Below are 26,411 nucleotides of genomic sequence, written 5' to 3'. Positions count from 1 at the left end.
AATGAGGATAACTTGCGCGCCCACCCGTTTAGCGCTCAAATATTCTGGGGTGGGGGTAGGTGCTTTGGCTCTACTCGTATTTTTTTCTGGGGGTGGGTGTCCGCGGCTGCGGAGGGGCTGCACTTGACCGTGGCCCCTGCCTAGAGGGCGCAACCAGCCGTCCCGCGGCCAAAAGTCTCCCGAAGGGCGCCAAAAGTTACTTAAAAGATAATGCTGGAAACCGCAAAAGGCTGGGAACGGTGCGGCACGGACGAGTGGGGGACACAACCCACTCCACCTCCACCTCCGAAATAAGCTGCAGGAGGGGATTTTTCCTCCTTTTCCCCTATAGATGAGATTTTTTTTTTCACTGCGTGTGTCGCCGTCGTCGCCCTACCCCCCCCCCCAAAAAAAAAAAAAAGCCTGTGACTACGCACAGGGACGCGGGGGTCACTTAAACTGCCTCCGGCAACAGTGGAAAACGCTATTCCCAAGCCGAAAGGGGGGGACACACCACCCGGGACACCCTCCGAGTCCCCAGGAGCGGGCTGGAGAGCATCCAAACCCCAAACCCAAACGTTGCCGGTGCCAAGACAATGCGCTCCAGAAGTGTCAGGAGGCGCGGGGGTATTTTTAATTTTAAGCGCTTCACTTTTAGATTTCATAAGTAAGAAAGAGGGGGGAGTGCGATGTGCCGATGAATTTATGTGTTGCTATTTTTTAGAAGAAAATTTTTATTTTTATTTAAAGTGGAATAAGCACCCTTGATTCTAAAGCGCTTGATTTAAAATGACAAGTGCCAAAGGGGATGGGGAAAGTTGTGGAAGGCAACGCCGCTTCCCCCAGCCCCCCCCGCCCCATCCCTCCATGGTCAAGGGCCGAGCGGAGCCGCAGCCCCCGGGAAGAGCAAAATAAAAAAATAAATAAATAACAATTATAATAGAAAAATACACAACCCCCCCCTCCCCCCCGTGAAAAGAGGAAAACTTTGAGTCGAGCCCTGCTCGCCTCTCGGCTCCGCGGCTGGCCGCGCTGCGGGGCGGCGGGGCGGAGGGAGGCGGCGGCGCCGCAGCCCCCTCCCCGCCCCTCCCCGCCCCCGCGGGCGGGCGGCGCGGGGCGCGGGGCGGGCGGTGCGCGGCGCAGAGCGGAGGGGCGCGGAGCGGAGCGGAGGGGCGCGGAGCGGGGGCGGCGGAGGGGCGCGCAGCGAGCGCTATGCCTTTAACGGCGCGCGGGGCAGGCATGCCGAGCGCGTAGTGCGGGAAAGTCGAGGCGGGGTTAAAGTTCAGCTCATGGAGCGGCTCCGCGCTGGCTGCAGTTTGGCAGAGTTGGAAATGTGAAAGCAAGAAGCAGGCTCGGGGCTCCCCCTCCTCTCCTCTCTCTCTCTCTTTTTTCCCCTCCTCTCTCTCCCTCTCCCTCTGTCTCTCTCCCCCTCTCTCTCTCCCTCTCTCCCCGCACACGCACACCTCCAAACCGCAGCCCCCCGCAGCAGTCATGTATTCTCCGCTCTGTCTCACCCAGGTAAGCGGCCGCCGGGGCGCGGTGGGGCCGGCGCTGCGGGGGTGCGCGGCCGTGCGCGCCGGGGAAGGGGCACCACCGCCGCTCGCCGAAACTAACTTTGTTGCCTTTCGCTCGCATGCCCCCCCCTCCACCCCCTTCCCGCACGGCCATTTGTGTCGGCACATGGCTAATGGCGCCTACTTATTAATGCTTTAATTAACGGGGGGGGCCGCGCGGGCGCGGTGCTGCGGGACGACCCGCACGGCCCCGCCGTGCTTGGTCATCCGCGATCGATGCCGCCGATGCCGCCGCCCGCGCCGGAGCGCCTCGCACCGCCCCGCACCGCGGCCCCGGGGCAGCGCTGGAGCCGCTGCGCCGCTCCCCGCTCCGGGCACGGCGCGGCCCGCACCCCCCGGCACCGCGCTCGGGGCTCCGCGGGAGCGGCCCCGCCGGCTCCGCACCCCCCCAGCGCCCCGGGCACGGAGAGAGAGACCGTCCCCCGCACCTGGGCTCGCTCCCGCGGTGCGGCGCGGTGCAGCCGCCCCCGCGCAGAGCGCCCTCCGCACCCGCGGAGGCCGCTCCAGCCGGGGCACCGTGCGTGTGTCCCCCGACACGGACACCCGCAAACTTGTCCCGCGTGTGCCGCGTGTCCCCCCCGCCACCCTCCCGCCCGCGGATCGGGCCCCGCGGCGCTCGGCGCAACTTTTGCGCCCTCCGCTCGCGGCGGGACGGGGCTGCGCGGGGAGCGGAGGCGGGGGTGTCGCTCCGCGGTGTCCCCCGGTTGCGCGGCCGCGGAACCCCCGACCCCCCTTTTCCTCTCGCGCTGCTGCAGGACGCTGAATTACACCCCTTCAATTAGCAGGATATAATGGTTTAACGAGGAAATGCTTTGTGGCGGACTCAAACCCCAGATTATTTCCTCCTGCAGGAGATTTTGACTACATTATTCTTATTAATTTAATTGGAATATTTTTTTTCTCCCGGTGAGAAAGCCTCTCCGGGCTCTTTCCGTCGAGAAAAAGGCAAGGAATTGCAGGGAGAGGGGCGGCAGCTTCCCGGGCAGCCCGAAGAGCTCTGAAAGTTTCGTCCCCTTCTCCAGTCGCGGTCCCCTCTCCTTCTCCAGCCTCCCCCAAATTTTGGGGTGCTGGCGAGAAAACACCAGGCCGGCGGGGGCACGAAACTCCAAACCGTACACTTGCTCCAAAAGGCAGGAGCAAAATGTGAGCAGCGGGAGTTTGCAGAGGATGGGATGCAGCAACTCCGGGCTGCGCCTGGGCAAAGTTTGTGCCTTTAATTCAACTCTGAGAAATACCTGTTTTTTGTCAGTGCAGCGGCTGCGGGAGGGACCCCCGGACACTCCGTGCAGGGCCCGCAGCGCCGACGCTCTTGGCATCTCCACGTGGGGCTCCTGGGGCTCAGTAGGCCCAGTCGCATATTAAGGAGAGAAAATAAATCCATGGGCTGGTTGCTCCCTGGCCCAGTCGTGTCCTGTCCCCGTCCCCCCCACCCCCAGCTTTTTTTTTTTTTTTTTAATTTATCAAAAGAAAAGCAGAAAGCCAACATGTGCTTTGACTCCGTTAGGAAAATCTGGCATTCTTGCTGCACGTTTGGAAAAGTAAAAGGAGGATTAGAGGCCTCCTGACAAACTCTTCCCTCCGAAGGATCAATTAGGTGATTCTGTCATTTTTCCATAGAAAAAAGGGGGCAAGCCCTGAGCTATTGCAAGTAATTTCCTATTTTATCGTTTCAAGAGCTTTTATTGATACAAGTTTTAGGAAGGATTTTTTTTTTACTTTTTCTTTTTTTTTCTTTTTTTTTTTTTTTGGTCAAGTTTTGGTTCAGATTTAAAGGGAAGCTCTTGAAAGTGGGTTAGAAAAGGAAAACAAACAAAAATCCTGGTTCTGAGCATATTTATCCAAGCCCTGGAACCAAAATGGCACAAGCATTTTGTGTCATCTGTCAGAAAAAATCCAAACATCGTTCCATTTACATATCTGCTGAGGAGCTAGGAAATAGTTGGGGAACATATGCACATCTCCTCATAGATTTACAAGCAAATGGATTGTAAAAATATTAGCAAGGGTCGCTGTAGTTGGCTTAATTTCAAAAAGATCTGCAGAAATACATTGTTTCAAAGCCTCCTTTGCAGGATTACATTATCGAAGGCGCCTTTGGGTTGGCGTGGGGGTTCTTTTGTCGTAGGGTTTTTGTTTTGTTTTTTTTAACACCTTTTTGGAGAGCAGAGGAGAATTTTGGGATAAACAGTACAGAACTGTGCAGCCCAAATTTTAGGTGCTGCTTAGAGACAGGCAAGCTCTTCTCGGAAGAACTGTATCCTCAAACTTCGGAGAGGAGTGCAATAAAGAAAACCCCTAACTTTTTATTATTGCTTTGCCAGCTTTCTGGTGTCTTTTATTTTTAGGTTACCCATCCAGCACTGAGGGGGGAAAGCAAACAGCCTTATCAAATACTTCTAAAGTTTCCCTTCAAGCTAACTTGTGGAAAGGGAAAGATCATTGCCTTTTCTACCAGTTCCTTAAAATCCTGCTATTTTGTAGCGGGGCTGCAGACAAGTTGCACATCTGTTAGCACACTTGCACTGACACATTTCCAGAACTTTTTGGGTTTTTTGAGGGGGCTGTAGCACCACTGAAATAAAAAATTGTATTGTGCAGAAGCTGCTCCCCCCCCCCCCTCGGTCCCCGCGTCCTGCCCAGTTCTGTTTGATCAGTCCTGGCTGCTTTTATTTCCACTTGGACTTTCCTAATACCTCAGCGCCGAGATTGAAGCGGTGCGATTTTCTGGAGCAGTGTGTTTACCAAGACACTTTGAAAGTTGGTCTGTTTATGAGTCGTTAACCTTTTCTCCTCATGCACCATTTTGAAAAGACACATTAGGGTGTAATAGGGACGTGCACACCTCGCGCCTGAGCAGCAGTGCTTCTCTTTTACTTCAGCCACAGACCCTGACTTTGCACCAAAAAGCATCTTGGTTTTTTTCCCCCCTCCCTTTAAAGTGGTTTAGTGTTTTTTTTTAAAGGTTTTCTTTTTGGGTGTTGTTTTTACCTCCCCTTTCAGGTTCACATCGTAGAAATCAGCTTTAGCGCAGGTTAAAGCAACTCTCTCTTGGATGTTATCCAACGCCGAGCCAAAAAAGTCCCGAGCACATGAGATCAGGCAGGACAAAGCACTGCTTAAAGCAGAAAAGTTAAAATATTTCAGGATGTACCAAGACGTGTTTGGAAAGTGGGAAGGCTGGAAGCGCTGCCCTGGCTCGCTGTGGGCTGTCGAGCCTCTTTGCTCTGTGTACCTTCACAGATAAACTTCCACTTGACAAAAGGCCTTTTTTCCTTGACTCTCCCTGAGTGGGGAAAGCAAAGGACAGGAGGGATCAGGAGGGAGGGTTTATTATTTTTAATAGCTTGTAGAGACCTGTAGTTTTTATATTTTTCTTCTTTTTCCCCCCCTTCCTCCTCCCCCCCGTGAGAGCTGTGTCTGGTGGGTGAGAGCAGCTCCATGTGCTGGGATTGTGCCTCCTCTCACTTTTTGAATCTGCCGACTGCAAACTCGCAGCAATCTTTTTTTTTTTTTTTAAACTTTATTGAAATTTGAAACTATCATCTTTTCCCATAGAGGAGGGGGAAAAAAAGAGGAATGTGCCAATCACTGGAGTGATTTATTTTATTTTACCTGCTTTTATTTTAATAATCATTCATAATACTTTGATTGCTGCCGCTCTGCTCTAGTGAAATATATTGTGCTGCTAGGAAAGTTTTTAACAATCTGTGTTTAAAATAAAAATAAATGCATTGGTGCTACCTATAGATTTAAGTATCTATAATTCTGAGACCACTCAGAATAAGTGCAAGGAAAGCTTTTGGGGAGTTGGCAGAAGGTTTTGAATTATGACAGGATTTTGCTGATAGATATTTCTACTATTGATTTCTCAATTTTTCGTAATTTCTGAAAAGAACAATGCAAATTAAAATAAAGTGTTGAAAGGAAGTAAGATGTCTGTTTTAATAACCGTATTTGCATGACCCACAATAATTTGAGTAGAAAATGTACTCCATGGGATAATTAAAGAAAAAAAAAAAGTTAGTTTGCTAATCTGAAAAATCCCCGATGTTTCCTCACACAGGGGTAGGTAGTGGGTGGCTTTTCCCGTGCTGGGGAAAATGTTACAGAGATTACTTTATTTTTCCCTCCTGGAGGGCCCAATCCTGAGAAAAGGAGGACCTGGAAGCAGGGACGTCCCCAGCGCGCAGCGCTGGATCAGGCCTCATAGGCTGGATACATTTTTATGTGCAGCCTGGAGTTGGGTCATTCATTTATTCAGGGAAAAAACAAGAAGCATGGCCCCTATATATTATAATATGTTTTGATCTCTTTGGCTGATTAATGTAATACTTAATGAGGAGGAAAAAAAAAATTTTTAAAAAAGAAAAATCAAGGGGTCTTCTCACCTTTTTTTAGCGTCGGCATAATTTTAATTGCAATTTTTTTGTGCCAGGGGAGTGGGGTGATCTTTAACTCCTCGTTACACAAAGCAAGCAGTGTCTCCGGATGGCCAAACTAACTTTCCGAGTAGGGCATTTCTTTTAAAATATTTGAAAATCGGACACAATTAATAATTCCTTGCGTATTTGCTCAAGTTGTGCTACAGTTTTTCTGTTACCGCATTTTTCAATTTTTCCTGGTTTTTTGGGGATTTTTTTTTTGTTTTAATTTTATAGGAAGGCTCAGAGTTTGACTTTCCCGAGTTTGCCCAGATAGCAAGATTTTTTAATTCTACTAAATATAAACAAAAATATTTTTAAAAAAGATAAATTGCAAGGCTTGCTTTTTGTAGGGTTTTAGTGTTGGTTATGACTGCGCTCACGGGATAAATCGACCGCGGTACTTCCCGCTCCCTTCACTGTTTGGGAACCAGAGTGAAAACCACCCTTCATTGTAATTGTATATACAGCTATAGTGGCATTTTACTATTCTGCCGGCTGCTATTTCCAAATATATCTTCGGGAAAGTTTTACTATACTTTAGACTTCCCCATACAAACATTGATTGGCATCCAAATGTTTAGGATTTGCCAAATTGGCGGGCAAACGCTGGCTACACCGCAAGCAGCGGGGTCAGGGAGAGAGCAAAGGGAGATATGCGCTCTGCAAGTGGACTTGCAAAGGAGTTTTTAGCTTTTAACTCATTCTGCCCTTTTTATTTTTAGGAAAAAAAAAAAGGTTTGGGGACTGGGGAAAGGGCGCCAGCATTGCACCATCTCCATCTGGGTGCTTGGTTGAAGTTGGACACTGTTTTTGGGGGGCGGGAGCAGAGGTTTCGGGTCGGCGCAAAAGGGAAGCGGGGATGCGGCGCTGGTGGGTTCAGGGTCCATCAGCGAGGGGTCCCACTGCCCTTAAAATTTATCAGCACCCTCCTAATTCTTACCATCCCGCAAAAGCCCTCTTTTTGAGAGCTCTGTCTTGATGGTTTCGGTGACATCAACCCTTCTTTGTAACTTTTTTCAGGATGAATTTCATCCCTTCATCGAAGCACTTCTGCCTCACGTCCGAGCGTTTGCGTACACGTGGTTCAACCTGCAAGCCCGAAAAAGAAAATACTTCAAAAAACATGAAAAACGCATGTCAAAAGAGGAAGAGAGAGCCGTGAAGGACGAACTGCTAAGTGAAAAACCCGAGGTAAAGCAAAAATGGGCATCCAGACTTCTGGCAAAGCTCCGGAAAGATATCAGGCCTGAATTTCGGGAGGATTTTGTTCTCACAGTCACAGGAAAAAAGCCTCCGTGTTGCGTTCTTTCCAATCCAGACCAGAAGGGCAAGATGAGAAGAATTGACTGCCTTCGCCAGGCAGATAAGGTCTGGAGGTTGGACCTTGTTATGGTGATTTTATTTAAAGGTATTCCGCTCGAAAGTACTGATGGCGAGCGCCTTGTAAAGTCCCCACAGTGCTCTAACCCCGGGCTGTGCGTACAGCCCCACCATATAGGAGTTTCTGTTAAGGAACTCGATTTATATTTGGCATACTTTGTGCACGCAGCAGGTAAGTGCCTTTCTCTACCACCTTCTCCAACTTTTCGGTTATCTCCGTGCCGGGTGCCGTGCCCCTGCGGCGGCTGCATGAGCTGGGGAGGGAGTTGGGGATGCCGGTGATCGCTCTCCCGGGGTGGCGAGGAGGGTGCCAAAACTTCCCCCTTCACTTTTATTTTATTTTTTTTAATGGGGTTTTTAAGGTGTAGCCGCATAAAAGTGGCTCTTGTTTTCCGCGGTTAACAGCATTTCAGGCATCCTTCACAGGTGTTATCCTAAATGTTGTCCTAGGAGTGCTCGCAGCTGGACGCGGCTTCCTTTATCCTAATTTTGGGGGAAAGCAGATAGATTTTAATTTTTTTTTTTTTTTTTAAAATAAAGTTTGCATATGTTATGCACAAAGTTGTCCAGGAGGCCTAGAGATGCCTGAGGCCTGTGGGTCAGGAGTACCAGGTATCCTCACCCCACAGGGATTAGATGGGGAACGTAAACCCTGCAGGATTGGAGGGAAAAGAGAGGACAGTCCCTTGATAGCAAACCTAGTCATCAGGTCTCAGTGGGCATGAAACAAACATCTGGGTAACCCTAGGGGGAAAAGGAGACATTTAAACCCCTCAAAAGATCACAATTTATACACCTAAAAGCTAAGCAGGTCTCGAAAAAAAATCCTGGTTTGACAATATTGTGCTTATGAGGAAGGGCTGAGATGTTTTAACGTGTGATGAAAATCTTGGGATCCCAGACTCCAACACAAAGTATGCTCTGCCTGCGGCATGACTCGGCGTGCTCAGAGGATGTGTAGTATGTTGACTGGGTAAAATAATATGCTATTGTAGTTCTCCTGAGTGATTGTAATGCAGAAAAATGTGTGTGTGTGAAGTGCAATGCTCTGGGTTTCATGTATGGGATGTGTGGGTCCCTCAGCATATCCTGACTTGCGAGCTGAGGGGCTAGACAGGCTGGAAAAACAGAGGAATCATATTAGTAGAAACCACTTCTGTATAAATATTTATCAGTAAGAAAACCAAGCAAATTACAGCCCAGGGAGCCTGCATTTCCCATGCCAACTTCTTTCAGAGGGTCTTGCAGAAAGTTTTGGCTTCCCCAAAGTTTTTCTACGCTGAGTCCCTGCCATGGTTGTTGTGTTAGGCAATGTCGCCACTGGATTTTACAGATATGATCCCTCTTCGGAAATAACTTTTGAGTATCCTCATGGTATTTCCTACAGATAAGCTGTGGCATTTACTTTGCACTTCAGTGTGAGGTGGTAAATCATACTGTACATTTATGGTGAAAGGGAAGTAGGCAAATATTGAGGAAAATTATTTATTTACTCTGCGCTTTATTATGGCCACCATGAAGGAAGCGTTATGGATAAATGGCTAACTGAAGGGAGCTTGGGGCTGGGGCATTTCAGGTCAGCTCCTATTCCATCACCAACCCCAAGGGGACCATGGACTCATATCCCTTTTGTCTGCCTCAGTTTCCTCCTCCGCATGTTGGAGTGGGTTGATAAATTTAAAATGCTTTGATATCCAAATAGAAGCTGTAAATGTCTATTTACTGATCTACAGCACGCAGGTTTTTATTATTTGGATTTATATATAGCGTGATGTGGTAAATACTGATCCATATTGTATTTCCCAGGCCCTCTGTGGAGCACACAAATCGCTGATAGAAACCAACGGTCTTGGCATAGCTTGCATGTAGGGTCACAGAAATGTAGGATGGGGAGACCAAAAAGGACCAAACCCAAGGGTGGGAGTATTTCGGGGAGTTTCAAGGGATCTCTCCTTGTTATAATCGTTGGGCAATAGACATTATGAAAGTTAATATTGCAGTTAGGGATATACCATCTTATCAGCACGCTGGTGGCAAACAGAAGCCTTGATAGCAAACTGTTATTTATTCCTGCCGTCATCATCAACAGGCAGCGATCACACCGATTGTCCTTCGGATTCAGTGTTTGCCACAGAAACTCATTGCGAGCCCTTGGCGCGGTTTTTTGGGGTTAGATTTGGGGATTTGTGTGAGCAGCCGCGCGCCCGTGCAGAGCGCACCGCGCCGTGGTTTTGGCCGTTGTTTGCTGATTGCACGCATTGCATTGTGCTCTCGATGCAGGAGTGTGTGCTGGCATATTCCTGCTAAACCTCAGCGGGGAGGGGGACAAGATGTTTTTTGGGAGGTGGCACAGCGTGGTCGCTGTCTATGTGGCTTCACAGAGGTGTACCGAAAGCCTTGTGTAGAGCTACCTCTTTTTCTTCCCCCCTTTTTTCCTGTTTTTTTCCCCCCTCCGATGTATCCCAGCAGTCTTTGTTACACCTGAACATTGGCCAAGTTGACAGCCATTGGTTCCCGCAGACCCGCAGTAATGGCAGCTTGTGCCGGGTGCGCAACAGGAAAATTACAAAAGAAAAAAATATTAAGGGTCCTTTGTCTCCAACTCCATCAGACCTCGCTCCCCAAATGTATGGACCACGTATTTATAAGGAGGAAGTCGCCAGCGCAAATATTAGGTAGGCTGGTCAACTTACATATAGCGGATTTGACAAGCATCTGCTATAGTACAGAAGATTTGTAAACACTAAACAATGTTTTTACCTCCTTAAAAGTTTTGAGAAGTTGCCAGTATTGGCAGGAGGCACAGACTCCGAAACGTGCTTGAAGATACGTGCCAAAACCATTGTGACCTTTTCACCCATAGTGCTCGCTTCTCTTTTTCTTGTGGGTTTTTTTTTCCCCCCACTTTTCGTCTTCTTTTCTTGGGGGGGAGTATTCTGTTCCAAGATGCCCTTATTCAAGATGACTTCGGCAGCAAGATGTCCCTTTCCTTCTAAACATGTAGGATAATTATTGCTTTGAATCCACGCTTTTCCTTCAGTAGGCACTATCATCTGTAAGGGAACACATGTGCACAGATTTAAATAGTGCTTCTTACAAAGCTACTGAAATCAATTATTCTCTTTAAGAACTGGCTAGAAAGAGAAAACAAAAATATGCAAATAGGCAAACTACATGTAATTTTCATTAAAAGGATAAAAAAAGAAATTAAAAAAAAAAAAAAAGAAAAGGAAGATCAGTGCTTTGTGAATTAGAGGTTGACCAAAAAATGTATTGAAATCTAGAGTATTGCTCTCAGTTTGCAGTTTCTAATCTGCTTAACTAAAAGCAGGCGGCATTTTCATACCCTGAACTTGGGTTTGCTTTTTAGTTTTCACTTATTCTGCTCTTGTATCAAATGACAAGTTGGAAACCATTGTGGCAAACCGTTTTCTTTGTGGGAGTCAAACAGTAAAGCTAATTTATGACCGGTCCTTTACCAGATGATCTGTATCAGAATCTACAATATACTAGGCACGTGGCAAGGTCACAATTTAAGTTGTTAAGGTCACAACCTTAGCCACCAGGCATTTGACCTTTTAGATAAAGTTAACCTTTGTTCATTAGTAGGCACTCAACCGAGAACTTTCTGGAGTTTTTTACTGCTTTGGAGTTCCTCCTGCTAATGTGGTCAGATTGGAGAATAGAATCGCAACAGAAGTAGTTAAATTTTCTGAGAGGTCACAGTTTTTAGAGACTTCTCCAGTGGCCGAAGCGGGATGGTGGGCCAGGAGGCGATGCTGCAGCGCCCGGTTTATTTTTTTGGCCAGCCATCATTACGCGCTTCGGGCGAGAATTAAACACGCGAGGCATTTGTGGCAGAGAAAATCTTTTAATCTTTCAGAAGGACATTTAAAAATCCCAAATTTCAGAAAAAATCCGGGACTAGGTTTTATTTACGTAAGCTCATTTTTCTGTTCATGTTTAGACTCGAAGGCAGCGAAGGTGCCAGAACTCAGTCTTATTTTTGTGACTGAAAATTTACTTAACTTCTAGATGTGCTCTGTGGCTAATTGCTGGGCAGTGGTATATAGCACATGACCTTGAACTTTAAGCTCGACCCATTTTATGTTCCCGTCAACAGACTTGAAATATTCTTCTTGGATGACCATAAAGAGCCATCGATGGGAATAACCCAAAGATGGGTTAATGCAGAAGCCCTCCCGTACCCGTGGAGGTTTCGGGGGGTCCGAGAGGTACCCGAGGCTTTGCGCTGTAATCTTTTAGTACAATTGGTATTGATTGTTGCTGCATTAATCCTGTTAATAGCCGCAGCCGGGCCGGGTGTCGCAGGGGTGGCAGAGGTGTCCTGACAATACCGTACGTCACTGAAAGAGCTGTCGCAGCGCCTTGAACTCCTGATCGCTGCTCTGCTAAAGTGGAGCGTTCGACGGTGGAAACTATTGCTGGCTCATACAGAAACACACACCATATTGTTTACTTAATTATGCCACAGCGAAGGCTCAATTTTAATTATTTAGCTGACTTTCTCGCTCTGCTCTGATACCACATTTATTATTTAATTTGAAATCAAAAGGGCTTGCGCTCCTGTTAGTTTTTGATGCGTTTTACTTTTGTTTTGGCTACGTTATTGTCATTCCATCGTACGGTAATCCAGATAGCCGTGATATGCAGATTGGCCAGATGGTCATGTTAACAGATTGAGAACCTACTTCCCACTGCTAAAGAGCAGGTGTAAGATCAGTGGGCTTTTTTTTTTTTCTTCTTCTTCTTTCCTCCCAACTTTCAACCAAAATGCTCTTTAGACAGATCATAATGGTAGCTAAAAAGGGGCACATTTCAAATGGTGTTTGTTCTGTGGAGATAATGCGTAATGTATATGTCATTTTTACGCCTATCTGAAGACTTTTAAAGCATCCATGACATTCTCTCCACCTATAATGCTTTGAAAAACCTAATTCCAGCTCATGGCTGTTGTAGTCTATATCCAAAACAGTCCCTAAAGTCTTTTTCTGCAGACAGATTGCATTTTCTCTTACCAAAAAACCACTTCAGGCAGCTTTGCAGCAGGTATCTCACACGTGTTCCCTGCACAGGGCTCCCAGTGCATGCCCAGGAGAACCTGAGCAGATCAACGGTCAGCTGAGATTTTAGTGTTTGTGGGCTGATAGAGTTGTTTTTCTGCTCTATTATTTTTTGCCAAAGTGAGACATCTGTAGCTTTAAAGAAAAAAAATGACACTAAGACATCTCACAGTATTTCTGCCCTCAAGGAATAAAGGGAGAAGGCAGATTTTGTGTTTTTTTAGCATTACAAAAAGTACCCATAAAAAGTCAGTGGTGGGAGCCTGGGTCTCTATCTCAGTCGGGAGAGGTGAGGAGAGGACAGCCACAGCTCCTCAACACCCCAAATTCCATGCACCCACCTATCGTGGGCACGCAAGAGACACGGCGACCTACACACCCCGCGTGGCGCAGAGAGATATCCCCACCTTTGGATGATCTCCTCTTTGGGGAGCAGGACTGGCTGCTCACTGCAGCCACGAGCAGGGTGGGAGCTGACAGAAGCAGGATTTAGGTGGGACAACTGCTCTCCCTGTGCGGGTGTAACTGAGCCGGTGAGTATCCGTGATAATTCAGATACTAACTGGTGCGGCACTCGGGACGGCCTGCTCTATCACGAACCCCTGGCAGGAGTTCAGTCATGTGGTTTAGCTTTTCCCTTTCTCCAACAACAACAACAGCAACAACAAATAAACACGGGATAAAGGCGTATTTCATATGCCCAGGATGTTTTCCAGGTGATGGATTTGCACAGTATAAGGGTGTGTTATTTCCATGCCTCCTTGCTTCGAGGTGAAGAAGCAGGAGAAGCCTGTGAGTGGTAAGAAAGTTGCCCAATGCTTCTGGCTTTTCTACAAGCAACTGCACTTTTATATTTCCCTTCTTTTCCACCCAATGATGAATAGCATTAATTTAGATCTATTTAAGGCGAGTGTGGGAGAAACCACAATCTTTGTTGTGGTCACTGCTGTACACAGCGGGGCTGAATGTTTCTCTTGGTTGAGGCCTCAAAGCTGAATCTGGAGAACCCAAAACATCGTGTCAGCTTTTCAAACCCTTCAAAGAGACAGTGGAATCCTAATTGTTCATAAAACCCGCTATTTATTATTACAATTATGTATTTTCTCCCCATTCGCATGTAAAGGAAAGGGCATCCCTTGCTTTCTGTGCCCTGAGCTTCTTCACAGCTCCTCCTCCTCCTCCCCCTGATGCTTCTGGTTCAGGCACTGGTGAGGTTTTTACAACCAGCAAACAAATTCCAACCCGCTGCTCCAAAACGCCTCAACCCCTCCCCAAAAGCCTGCACTTTTCTGCACATGTGGGACCCTCCAGGCCTCAGGAACTGTCCCTGGCAAAATGAATTTGGGGCATCCTCACTGGGAGCCATGGTTCTGGCTCTGCCCCTGCTCCTCTCCTCACAGACAAGGGCTGGAGCTGGTGATTAAATTACAGGCTGTAAATTCAGGGGAAATTATTTTAGCCTCCTAACAGCAGCCGACCCGGACATTTCCTTATGCCAGTGAGGGCTTGTGGTAGATAAGCCTTGTTGGTGGACTAAAATTCATTTTAATCACTTTGGTTTTCCCATTCATGTGGTGCAGCTACATCTCTGGTTGTTGTTAATTCTCTCCTGCATTATGGGAGCCACCAAAAACTGTGACTGAAATCAACACCTGGGTCATGGTGCCTCAGATGTGTGGGGCAGTTTTATGCCAGCAAGTTCATCTGGAGCTTGCAGCATTTTATCCCAAATTGCAAGGGCAGCGCCTGGACGAACCCGTCATCACAGTGTGATTAATTTCAAAGAGAAAACAGAGTATTTCTATATATTAAGTGTTTCTAGCTACCACTGCCCCATGTTCCTACCCCAGGGGTGGATGTAAGACGCCTGAGCTCAGCCCTATGTGTGGCACCATCGTGGCTAGGGATATAGGAGCAGGATGTGGCACGGAGAGCGGGTGGATTTGAGCTGGATTCGTAGCCGCTGCCTGTAAAACACACGAGGGCCTCCATTTTGTGTGCCAGGCTCTCACGTGCGAGGCAAAATGGAGAGTGGCACGGTTGAGTTCGGCCTAGAGAGAAGCGTGTGCGCTCGTGTGGCCCGTGATCCCGGCGCCACCACGGTGCACCCAGACCCACGACGAGACCCAGGTGGGGTGTCCTGAGCTTTTACATCCATTGGCTCTTCCTGAAGGGTGTTGATCTGTTCTCCATTAATATCCACCCTCCCAGTCCGAGCGCTGTCCCGGTGTCACGGCGCGAAGGCCCCGGGGAGTCGTTCCTCCTTCCCACGGGTATCGGCACACATCAGTGCCATTAGATCAGTTAGATAAAATCAAGACAGGCTTAATGACAAGCTCTTCTGAAAGTTTCCTGCACTTTATTGTTCATAACTTGGACCCGAGTCGGGTTATTTACACATGAGGATTAAAAAGCTGCAAACAACTGTGTGATTTTTAGGGGCTGAAAGTAATTAGCATATGTGGGTAGGAGGATACACGGCCTGTCTGCGTTCCTTTAAAATATAAATCACAGTTATTTAATTATGCTTGGAGAGGGCAGATTTAAGGATATACTGCAAAATGCATTACCTATTATACCAACACGATAATCTTATTAACCTTGCTTTCTACTTTTTAATTTTATTGTGCACCCTGTACAACTCTTATGATATCAAAAATAATTACTTGGAGAATACATGATGTCAGAGGTCCAATATGACATTTATCTTCACAGTGAGGAGACGGCTCCCTTGTGCATTTCATTGGAGCTCGGGAGGCACTTGGCAGGTCCACACCAGGAGGAAGGAGGCAGGGATGGGTGTCATCAGCTGCTCTTTAATGCACAAGATTTGTGTTGTTACCAAGGGATGGCTTGACCAAACTTGAGGCAATTCAGCATCCTCAAGCCTCCTTAATTATGTTTCACTTGCTCATGCCATACAGCTCCCGTAGGTGAGCCAATATTTCAGGGCGGCTTCATGCATTCAGCCCCAGCCCCAATCCCAGATGGATCTCCTATTAAACCCTAAATTCTCCATCCCATGCCTCTTTTTTTTTTTTTTTTTTTTCCCAGATCCTTCTCTCTTAATGTTTAAGATGTGTTGATATTTCCCCCTTTATTTTGGGAGGGAATGGGTGAGGGTGGGGGGAAACAAATGCCATAATAATATCCCTTTTCAGAAGAATATAGTTTAATTTTGTGTGTGCGTGCAGCAGCTGCCATTGGCAAGCTGTCGTCTTTGTTGCCATGGGCTTTTTTTTTTGGCATGCGTGCCAGAACATGATTGGATGTTTCAGCATGTTCATGTTTTGGGGTAAGATATATCTGTAGTAAAGCAAAAAATTACTTGGGGTTGGTAGGTGTCCAAAGTGGGGTTATTTGGCCAGGTGAACAGGCTGTGCTGGTGAGTGCGGTACCTGGGGGTTGTTTGGTCAATGAGAGAAAACTTGCTGCTGCTCTGGATTTTTGCACAATGTAAAAAGGTGGTTTAAAAGCATCACAGAAGGGTGTATCACTGAGGTCTCCTCCAGCAGGACACCCTCAGGGTGCAGTGGGAAGCTCCTGGTGTTACCTGGGGGCACTGCTCAGTGGGTTTCTCCTTCCCATCTCACCTGGTGCATGGGGAAGTTGTGTCCATCCCCAGCCCTTGCTGGGACTATGGGGTGCTGGATGATGGCACAGAGGGGTGTCCAGAGGGGGATGGAACACACCTTCCACAGATGTAAAACCAGCGTGGCATTCACCCATGAGAGCTGCAGGTGACAGCATATCCTCCAGACCTGCCACCCTGTCCCCAAGCCCTGGCCACTGAGAGGTAGCCAGTGTTGTTTCTGCTCCTTGGTTTAATCCATTTGTCGTATCCATGATATGCCCATAGCATCAATATCTAAACAAACTTTAAACCTCTTCTGCACTGTCCTCTGTGCTGTGCATCTCTGTTCTCATCCCAGCCACTGTCACCCCACTTTCAGTACAGTTGGACTCAGTGTTCTTAAAGATTTTTTCCAACCCAAACGATTCCATCATTCTAAGTAGCACAAAATGGGAAAGCAGGAGTGCTCTTCAGCCCGGGAAATCCAACTTGATGGATTGTTATGTTGCAAAATGCATTTAAAAACTCGTGAGTAGTATTTCATAGGGAGGCATCTCCTTACAGCTAAATTCTGGAAAGCCCCTGGCAAGGGGAAAGTTTTCAGCTCTGTGCACTGTCTGCCAAAGGCTTCAGGAGAAACAAGAGGTGAAGAACTAAATGAAAAGTGTTGGGACAGCCTCTTTCATGCTGTGTTTTTCTGCATCTACCACTTTAATCTTGTGTGTGAGGGATAGATAATGAGCTGCCTGAGCTTTGTAATAAACATCACGTCTGGTTAAATCACCATTTTTGTGTTTAAAATACCTTGTAATGCACTGAACGAACAGGGATACACTCCTGTAAGGGTATCAAAAGACAAGTTAGATAGTCACTACATTTATTGTCAAGATAAACACTCACTTTGAAGATTTTAAAGCAAAAATACATTGTCAAGCAGATTTCATCCTAAGAGTATTCACTTGAAATTTGTCTGATCTTTTTACCCAATAAGGTTTTAATTTGATATAGAACAAAGCGGCCAAATCCCCGAGTGATGCTGGAAACAGGGTAAAATTTAAATTTAATTCAGGTTTGGTTGTTTTTGTTTTTTCCTTTTGAGGCCAAGTAGTTTCAAGTAAATCAGAAGAATGAATTCTTTGTATTGGGATGCTTTTCTCAAGCCCAGCTATTGTTGGGATGCTTTTAGGGAGGATAGCCACTGCAATGCTTTTATTGTGTGGTGGTGAGGACTTTTCCTGATGCCACAAGGACTTCATTAAAAATAGCCAGCAAACCTATTTACTTTCGGGTTTTGTTTTAAAAGGAGAAAAGTAGTTGTTGCTTATCTAAAAAGCAAGCCCTGCATAATTTCATGTGAAAGTGTCACGAGCAGTTTGCCTGGCTGGGGCAGCACCAGCCTCGGTAGCAGCCAAACCCTTGCGGCGGGCGGAGGTTGGGTATTTCTGGAAAAGTTGGGAAAAACACACAGCAATCAGTTGAGAGTGGGATTTTTGTGGTCAGGATATTTTTATTTTTTTTTCCTAGAGAAGGATATCACCTTCAACAGTTCTGATTTAGATTCTTCGCAGACAGATGCCTTTACAAACACCCAGCCACGGAGCTCGGTGCTGTTTGGGGGTGCACACTTGTGTCTCAGAAGTGCATCTTCAAGGTGTCTGTTCTTTCTAACCTAGATATATGAGCGTGATTTCTGGGCAAAATAATATCTTCAACTCCCACTTTAAACATGGACATTGTTTCTTTTTCAGTCAAAAGCTGGAGGGCAAAATCATGGTGAGAACTGAGCGGACCAGTTGTTTTCCACTGGTGCGTGGTCTTTAGTAATAAACTCTCCCCTAGAAGAGTGAGGTGTGTCTCACAGTGAGTAGCCCCAGGGTGTGAAGCTCTCTGTCTGAGGGATGAGGATGGTATGATCAGTGTCCCTGTCCCATCTCAGAGCTGGGTTACCTGCTGTGGTCCTGTACGGTGCAAAGGGAGGGACTGTTTGTGTGCTCCTATCTCCCTGCAGCCTGCTGAAGTTCGCTGTGGACATGTCCCTGGACAACAGCAAATACAGAGAGTTTTCATTCCTGAATGTCCTGTTGGTAGGGTAGGTTTCCATGAGATGGATCACTATGGAATTCTTGCTTTTCTCCCCATTCCTGGCTGGATCTCTTCCCAGTTTTGCCTTTTGCGAGCGGCTTTGTTTGCCCAGGCTTGGGACTGAGTTACCTTGGCTGCACAGTGCCTTCATCAGGAGTTTGTGCAGTTCATCCCAGTTTGGGGCTCTGGTAGTTTGAGGGGTGGCTGAAGGAAGGCAGGAGCACCCGTGATGCAAAGTCAGGATACACAGGACATTTGGAAAGAGTTAAATAAGTCAGAGTTTGAAAAGAAAATGGGACGCTTCTGTCCACAGGGTTCCAAAATACAGGGCAGCGATGTCTTGGAGCTGATAAATGGACTTAGAAAGACTCAAAAAACTTTCTCTGGTTGCAGAAGCAGTATGTAATATTAATAATATTTTCTCATTAAAAAGGGTGAGGGATTTCTCAGACCGTCTTGCTCATGTGCGTGGGTTTTTTTAACAAGTGTTGTCTACCTTAGCAACTTCTCCAGGGAACTTTCCAGCTCTGTGCTGGGGCTACTGGCATGGTTTGAGGACGGGTCAATGGCCATGGAAGCTTTTAACATTTTAATTGCCTTCCTTCACTGATTGTGACGATGACCTGTTTGTTTGGCTTATATCTCTTTTTAATATTTTTTAAAAAAAGGGCGGAAAAAAAGAAAACAAAGGAAGTACAGTGCTGTGCACAGAACAGTTATTAAAAACAGTTGGGAAGCATATAAAAGGTACTGTTTGTGTGAGAAACGGGACAGCTGTGATGGTCTATTGGGAAAGTGTGTACAGATGGTGGTAGGGAGGGGAATGATGACTACATGGCTGATAAATGAAATACAAAAAGCATTAAATTGGTGATCTTTTTAAAGAGTACACTTTTGGTGAGCATTTTTGGTGCATCATTAGGGCTCTTTGTCTGCCTCTTATTTCGCCAGGAAGTGCGACTATCGCCGCACATTTGTGCCTCTGATTTTGTTTACAAATAAGGAGCCTGTTTAATAAATCACATACCATGGAATTATTAAAGAAGATAATTAAGCACACGGGTTTTTCCTACATTGGGAATGGGCATGAGATCGTCCTATAAAGACCGGACAATACCACAAATGCAGTTGGGCTCATATTAGTACAGTAACATGTGGGATTTCCTGGAGCCTAAACAGATCTCTTTGTTTTGCAAGAAGTGGGACCGACGGCGCGAGCTGGGTTCAGGGATGGAGGTTTTGGCATTCTGAAACCATGGAAGGCAAAGCACTTGACATTTTACCTTTATTTTATATTATCTTAGAATCCCAGAGGTGTTCTAAGATAGAACACCCAGTGATGAGTGCCCAGCCATGGTATCTAGGAGTTGCTGAGGTTCCCAGGGGGTGCAGGGACTCTCTTTTGGAGTAGGCAATAAAGGGAAGAGGGATAGAGGAAGAGTTGGAGGTAAAATTTTTCCCTAGTTCTTAGAGGGATCATCGTCTTCCCATCCTTAGAGCTTTATCTCATCCCTTATTGAGCTTGTTTATCAAGGGCTGATGGACATTAAGGCAATATCTCTATTTCTGCACACTGCTGTAGAGATGGTCACTCAAATGCTGCAAACCTCGGCATGGAGAGTTTTTAAACTAATGGGCAAAATAATTCGCCTCCTCCCAGCATCTCGTCCAGTTTCCAGCTGAAATAATTCCCGGTTTCCCTTCGCCTTCCCTCTCACCCACCCGTTGCTTCGTGTTCCTGCTCATTGTTTCTGGGTGCCATCAACAGATGAAAGCATTTTCCTTAATAATAAATAGTCTTTAGTAACGCTGTGCTTTCCATGACCCAGACGGGTGTCCGGCCGCCCCATGAGCCCCGGCCATGTCATTGTCCCCCCCTCAGGGGACACAGAGCAGTGGCAACCTCAGATCCCTGTCTCGGGTGCTTGAAGTACCGCAGAAAGGGAGTTCACCAAACCTCCGTAACCAGAACCAGCTCACGTGGAATTTTTCCAATTTTTTTTTGTTGATTGCAGGTTTATTGATGGTCTGAATTTTTTTGATTTACAAACCTTCCAAAACTTCAACATGCCACTTTGGGGATTATTTCTTCTCCTGACACAGTATCACAAACTTCTCTTGTTACCGGATTTGATGAACGACATGTTTCACTGTGCTGCCTTTTGGGCCAAGCCAATATTCTTCTGCATTTTCTTGAAATGTAGAAAAAAGGAAAGATTTTAAAAAGGTTTAATGTGAAGAAAATGTATGACAACTTGATAGATTGCTTGGGACTTCAGTGTAGTAATTGTATAAAGTAGGTTGCAATTTTTTTTTACAGATGCAATATATTAAAAAGAACAATAGACAAAGAGACGTAAAGCGCAGGGATGGAGAGACCATCTTGGCCAACCTCTGCAAATTTGTTCCAAATTTCAGTTATTCAATATCAGAAAAACATGTTCATTGCAGTAACATTGTACGTTTTCTTGGCTGCTCGAATCTTGATTCATTTAGGGGTTTTTTGTACACCTTGACGTAAATACACTTCATCTCTTTTACCAAGAACACACTCTGCTGCTTTTCCAGGACACAGTGGAGGGATGATTTGGAAATATCCAGGCACGTATTAAATGCCTGGATTTAGAGATGATTCCTTCCAATAAATGTGTTATTTTTTATCAGTGAGAATGCATGGTCTCCTAGAGCTTCTCTAAGTAGACCAGCCAAGAGGTCTCCTAAGACCTGCACTGGTGGGTACCCAGAGGCAACAGAAACAAGCAGCTGTTCAAGATGCTGCTGTGGTGCCTCTTGGTGATACTGGTCCAAGTTTATTAGTCTTGGCCATGCAACCTCATCAGCTGCAGATTCAAACAAGAAATGTGGTGGTCTCTCTCCTTCTTTGATGCAGTGCAGAGCGTATATTGTGCAAGGTGTCTGCCTAACCCCCCTGAGAGCAGAACTGGGCTCTGAGCTGTTGGGACTGGGTTCTGGATCTCCTCCCTCCAGAGCCTCATCGGATCAGCCAAGTCCACCCCCTGTTATTCAGCTGCTGTTTCAGTCTCTCCTTTGGGATGTGCTGCCAGCCACGAAGAGAGGGCAGTGACAAAATATCTAGGGTCCTTGGATACTGCCCAAACTTTGAAAGAATAGGTTAATTCTTCCTGAAGCAGTGATTTGTGTCTTTGATTAGTTACTAATTTTGCACTCACTAAAATAATTCTCCAATAGTCACAGTTGATGGGAGAGTCCAGCTACATTGTATGGCTGTGATTTACAACTTTTGTTTCCAAACTTTTCTATTTTTCTTTTGCTATAGGGGTCTTGGTCTTGCTCAGCACAGAGGACCCTCAGTTCCATTTGAGATCAGGTAGAGCTCAGCCCCAGAGCCAGAGCCCTGTCCCCGACTGGGGAGAGTGATGCTACTCCCATCAGCAGACTAGAGGAAGGCAACTATTAAGAGTAGAAAGCTATTAAGCAGTCAGGTTTTTATTATGCTTTAGTGTTTTGTTTAAGTCTGTTCTTAATTGGTTGATTAATGTAAGCGAAGTCCTTTTCTCCCCCACAATCTCTACAGATGGCAAATGGTAGGTCCCAACTGTCATTGTGCGCAAAAAAGGTTATGGTTCAAAGTCAGAGATCCAGAGATACCACGATAATCAATCATAGGAACTTGTCTCGCTGTGCCCAGCCAGGCAAAAGTTAGGCTTGGTAGGAACAGTCCCTCCAAACTCATCTGGAGGAATTGCTTTGCACTTTTATTTTGGGAGGGGGACAAGTTGCTGCAAAGTTCTCGCGGCTGGATCTGGGGAGTTTCAATAAATCCCGGCAGAGCCATGGCACCAGCGCGCGTGGCCGGGGCTTTTCTTCTCCTCGGCATCCTTCTCCTTGGCAGGGGCTCTATGGAAGCAGGAGGTGCAGCCCGTGAACCTCACTGCTAAAAAATGAGTCCAGCAAAAATAAGACCAGGATGTCTGCTTCAGAGAATTACCTTCAAATACATATCTTTGAAACGTTTTTCTTTTTTTAATCTAAGAGGATGATTTATTAAGGCTAACTTCCTTCTCAGGATGAAGCATAGAATTATGTTTCTGGTATCGATCTCTAAAGAGGATTTGCATTTTATTCATACTATAAAAGTGCTTTTAATGGAGACATCGCGGTAATTGAATTTATACTGTGTGTAACTATCGAAGTATCTTTTTAATTATTTTATGTTATGTAATACAATAACTAAATCTAAAGCCTGTGAAAGGGGATGGCTGTACTCTGTCCTTAAGAGTAACATATATAGCTTTTAATATTCTAACGGTGGAATGCAGTTAAGGACATTCTTTATTTGAGGGGAAAAAAAGAGGAGGGGGAGAGAGAGAGAGGAGAAAGATTTCATTACATTCAGCACAGTATGAGACTAAGTCAAAGTAGTTTTGCTAATTAAATTCAATTGCTATCCATTAGACCAATGGAATGAGATGAATCTACCATATAGCTGACACAGCACAGGTATGCAATTTGGCTAAATGGCCATTCCGGAGCTGCAGCATGCCTTCCTCCGCTCGCTCGCGTTTCCAGGCTCACCATTTCCGCGCGGAGCGGAGCCGAGCAGCCCCGACGCCTCTCGGGGAGCACGGCCACGTGTTGGGATACGCAGGCCCAGCGCCCGAGCGCTCGCTGCCGAGCACTTCAGCATGTGAAGCGCTCACTGCCGAGCACTTCAGCACTTCAGCATAAAGTCCAAAAGCGATGGGGAGATGGGTGGAGGGTTTTGTTCTGGGTTGATTCGTATATATTTCCTTTTTTTTTCCCCTCCATGTGTTGCATAGAGCCCTCCGGCAGCTGCTGAGAGAGCAAGTCTGAGTTACCAAAACGAAAGGCAGTGAGCAGGGTATGTGTGCCAGCGTTTTGGCAAGTTGTACTACTTGGGGAGATCTTGTATGTCAGACAGAGAAGTCTCCTACCCCAGTAAAATGACAAGAATACCTCTCAAGCATTGGCGGAGGCAAAATTTTGACAGCCAGCAAGGCTGTGATGCTGCTGAGTGCACAGATTTACACTTCCTGCCAAGATTAAAACGGGCTAAACCCAAAAAGGGTATTAAGGATTGTCACTTTAGGAAGAAATAACGCCTTAGTGTAACGTGTGGAGGTGATGGCCTTCCAATAGTTTTATTTCCTGAGATCGTGCAAGCTCACGTGTAATGCTTGGTGTCATTGGGCCAGGACTGGCAGGACACTAAAATAAAAAATAAACTCATAAGACAACTGGGATGAAGAATTTTCCACCTCCTCTGCTTGGATGCTAGCGCTCAAGTTCCAGCTTTGCCTCTCGCTGGAGCAAATCTCAGCAAAGTCTGGGGAATTCGGTGTGAACGGAGCCTCTGAACTTTCCTTTCTGCTTCTGATTAACCGCTGTGGCGTATTTTCCTTCAAGCTATATTTAGTGAAAGAAAAAAGAATTGCCAAGTTGGGCTGAAAAAAGGCCTGGCAGAAAGCTGGTCATTTAAGACTCTCTTTGCTGTACAGTATCCTTAAACCTCCTTCCGACGGTATCCTTAAACTTCCTTCCGAGTGCAACCAGTGATGCTTTTTATGATCAATCTTTCGAGTCGGGGTATTTGCTCAATAGAATCCAGACAAATAAATGTGAAGAAAAGCATCCTGCTTTAAAAGAAGGAAACAATTAAACCTCCTACTTTGTTATTTACAGTAACTACCTTTTTTTACCAATTGTCGGAGTTCGAATGGAAGTAGCAGTGTGAAGAGGGAAATGTGGGAACTTTCATTTGTCGAGACTTTGCATTTCTTCTGCTTTATAGCCATCAGAAAAGAGATTGTTGTGCATTCTATTAAATACTGCCAGTATGATTAATTTAAAGGGTTACATTTTATTGAACCCTGGTGTAGATGTTCTTTGTCAACTCACATTCACTGCTAGTTAGAGTGTGTGTCGCATTTATCAAAACTTTCTGGAGCCCCTCTCACCTCATTAGCATGTGAATCTCTATTGAGCAGTTAATGTCCGTTACAGCGAGAGTGCTCAATTCTTGTTTTCAATAAGCCAGTTGTAAAATGTCAGACTGTCACTTACAATATAAAAAAGCAAAAATGATGGTATTTGTAAAAATGTTATCACCTCATAAAAACAAATTGTAAAGACATGAAAGTGATCTTGGTATGCTTTGCTTTCAGAAGTGAGTTAGTACAGCTGCTTTAAATACCAGTTGTCTGGATTCCCACACTTTCCTACCAATGGAGAGGTTTACACAAGCATAATTTAAGTTACAATTACCCTAATTAACATCTCATTTGCATAAATTGTTGAAGTCAAAACAACAAAGAATTGCTTAAGAAGCTTAACCCTATTTGTCCAAAATAAAGAGATGAGTTTTCACTTTGCAATCAAAATTGGCAGGTTCATTATGTCGGAGCTGGAATACAAACTGAAGTTATACTATTAATTAATACTTTACATTTTTATGATTGGGCTGTGCTTCTCCTATTTACAAGGTGTGAGATTTCAAAACATCCCACTGTTGCTGTCAGAGGTGCAGAGCTGTCAGGTGGGGAGCTCCTGGAGTATTTCTGGAATTAGTAAACCCTGGCTGTGTCCCCCTCATCCCTCTCCTTTGCACACGCGAGCAAACCTTGGCTTAGTCTGCTCTGGCTGGAAGGAGGCATCCAGTATGGACTGAAAATTCTCATCCTGAATTGTGGAGTGGTGTGAAGAGGCCAAATAACAGCAGTGAAAATAGGAATGATGAGCAGAGACCCTCCGTCCTTGCCGTGACAGAGCTGGCCAGTCCACCTGGGTCCTTCCAAGTGTTTTCAAACTTTCTGAGGCTACTGCAAATTTTGGCTGTTGGCTTGGAATACAGAAATACAGAGAGAGAACTGCAAAATAAACTTTAGATACTATTTGTTGGGTAAAAATTAAACTAGCCTTCCAGTTATGGTCTTGGGGTGTGGTTTTAGAGAAGCTTCTGCTGCTTGTAGGTGAATCTTGGCCCTCTGATCCATGTCCTTTGAACATCCAACTCCTGTTCAGTGCCTGCAGCAGACAGAGAGGATGGATGAGGCTTGGCCAAAGCTGATGAAGGCAAGGAAAATCTTTCCCTTTTTACCAAAATTTACCAACCAACACGGTTTCTACCCTGTGTAGGTTAAAGCTGTTCCACTGGCTTTTTCTGTATCCATTCCCTGTCTATTACGAAAAATTATATCTGTTCCTCTGCCGTTGATAGGGACAGTCAGTGCTGTGATGCTGAGGGGTTTCAGCAGGGTGGGATGTGGGGAAGCTGGTTAGCCTGTGGGGATGGAGGGTGGCACGGGGTTTTGATGGGCTGTCAGGTGCCTGTGTGCTGGTGCTAATGAAAGCGTTCCCAGTTGCCGGGGCCATATTTTTCTTTCCTGTATTATCTTGTTGCAGCTTCATTAGCTAAGTCAGAGTGAATGTGCATTAGCCCAGTAAAACCCTTCCTGCAGGCCTGTGATTTAGCATCCCCTCCCAGCAATGCCCTCTGGATGGAGATTATCTGCCGGTGTCTGCAAGTAGGTGCCGATCGATTGAGCTGCGCCGGAGCCCTGCCTTGAGCTCAGGTTTAACTCGAGGCTGAACCTGTACCAGAAAGCTTTGCAAAGCAAAGACCCCAGTGAACTTGTAATTGTAAACCAGCTGAACCAAAGAAGAATCTCGCCTCGTGGTTTTGCATATTCTTTTTTAAAGATTGTGTTATAATTGAGCGGTTGACTTTCGTGTGGCGCTCTCCTTTATGAGCCAGTGATTACACAGTGTAGGGCGCTTACGCTCTGAACATGAATGAATCTGCCAGTTCTACTACAGTACTCTTTATAAAATAACAAGGCTTACCAGGTGGCAAGAATTGCATAATTGAATTGGACTGAATCCTGGTTTTCCCAACCCAGAGCGGTTACACTTAGACGTAAATTACAATTAAAAGAGACAGAATGTTTCCATTGTATTAAGAATCCTTAATAGCAAACTTTTCACCCATAAGGCTCTGTTCTCTTCCTGAAGTGTGAGAGGAATGTATGTATGTGTCTAACTACCATTAACACTAATGGGAACAACGTACATAAATCCCGGCACGGCAATGGCAGAACAGACCCCAGATGCCTTTAAAGAGGAAAGTGCTTGTAGGGGATGAATAGAGGCACACGAGTCTGTTGGTCCCTGGAACATCTGCTCTGGAAGTGTGGAAGGGCTCAGTTTGAGGTGCGGGTTTTCGGATACCCTTCTTGAGTTTCATGTGTTGTGAAACCCGCTCACTGCTCCCTCAGCTGGGCTCTTCCTCCAGGGCTCTGGGAGGAAGCAGATT

At 46.0% G+C, this 26,411-nt stretch overlaps 1 protein-coding gene across 12 annotated transcripts in view; it reads left to right on the top strand.

Annotated features, from left to right (window-relative positions):
* The first annotated feature begins 1,117 nt into the window (after positions 1–1,117).
* NFIA (nuclear factor I A) overlaps positions 1,118–26,411 on the top strand; it is a 248,930-nt gene continuing 223,636 nt past the window's right edge. For all 12 annotated transcript variants that reach the window (XM_050977772.1, XM_030226250.2, XM_030226251.2 and 9 more), the window contains exons 1-2: positions 1,118–1,497; positions 6,998–7,529. In XM_050977772.1, the coding sequence (XP_050833729.1) occupies positions 1,471–1,497; positions 6,998–7,529 (559 nt within the window). In that variant the 5' untranslated portion in view covers positions 1,118–1,470. The remainder of the gene's footprint in view (positions 1,498–6,997; positions 7,530–26,411) is intronic.

Source organism: Serinus canaria, chromosome 8, assembly GCF_022539315.1.
Source record: "Serinus canaria isolate serCan28SL12 chromosome 8, serCan2020, whole genome shotgun sequence".
Classification (NCBI taxonomy): domain Eukaryota; kingdom Metazoa; phylum Chordata; class Aves; order Passeriformes; family Fringillidae; genus Serinus; species Serinus canaria.
This window is presented reverse-complemented; position numbering and strand designations above follow the sequence as displayed.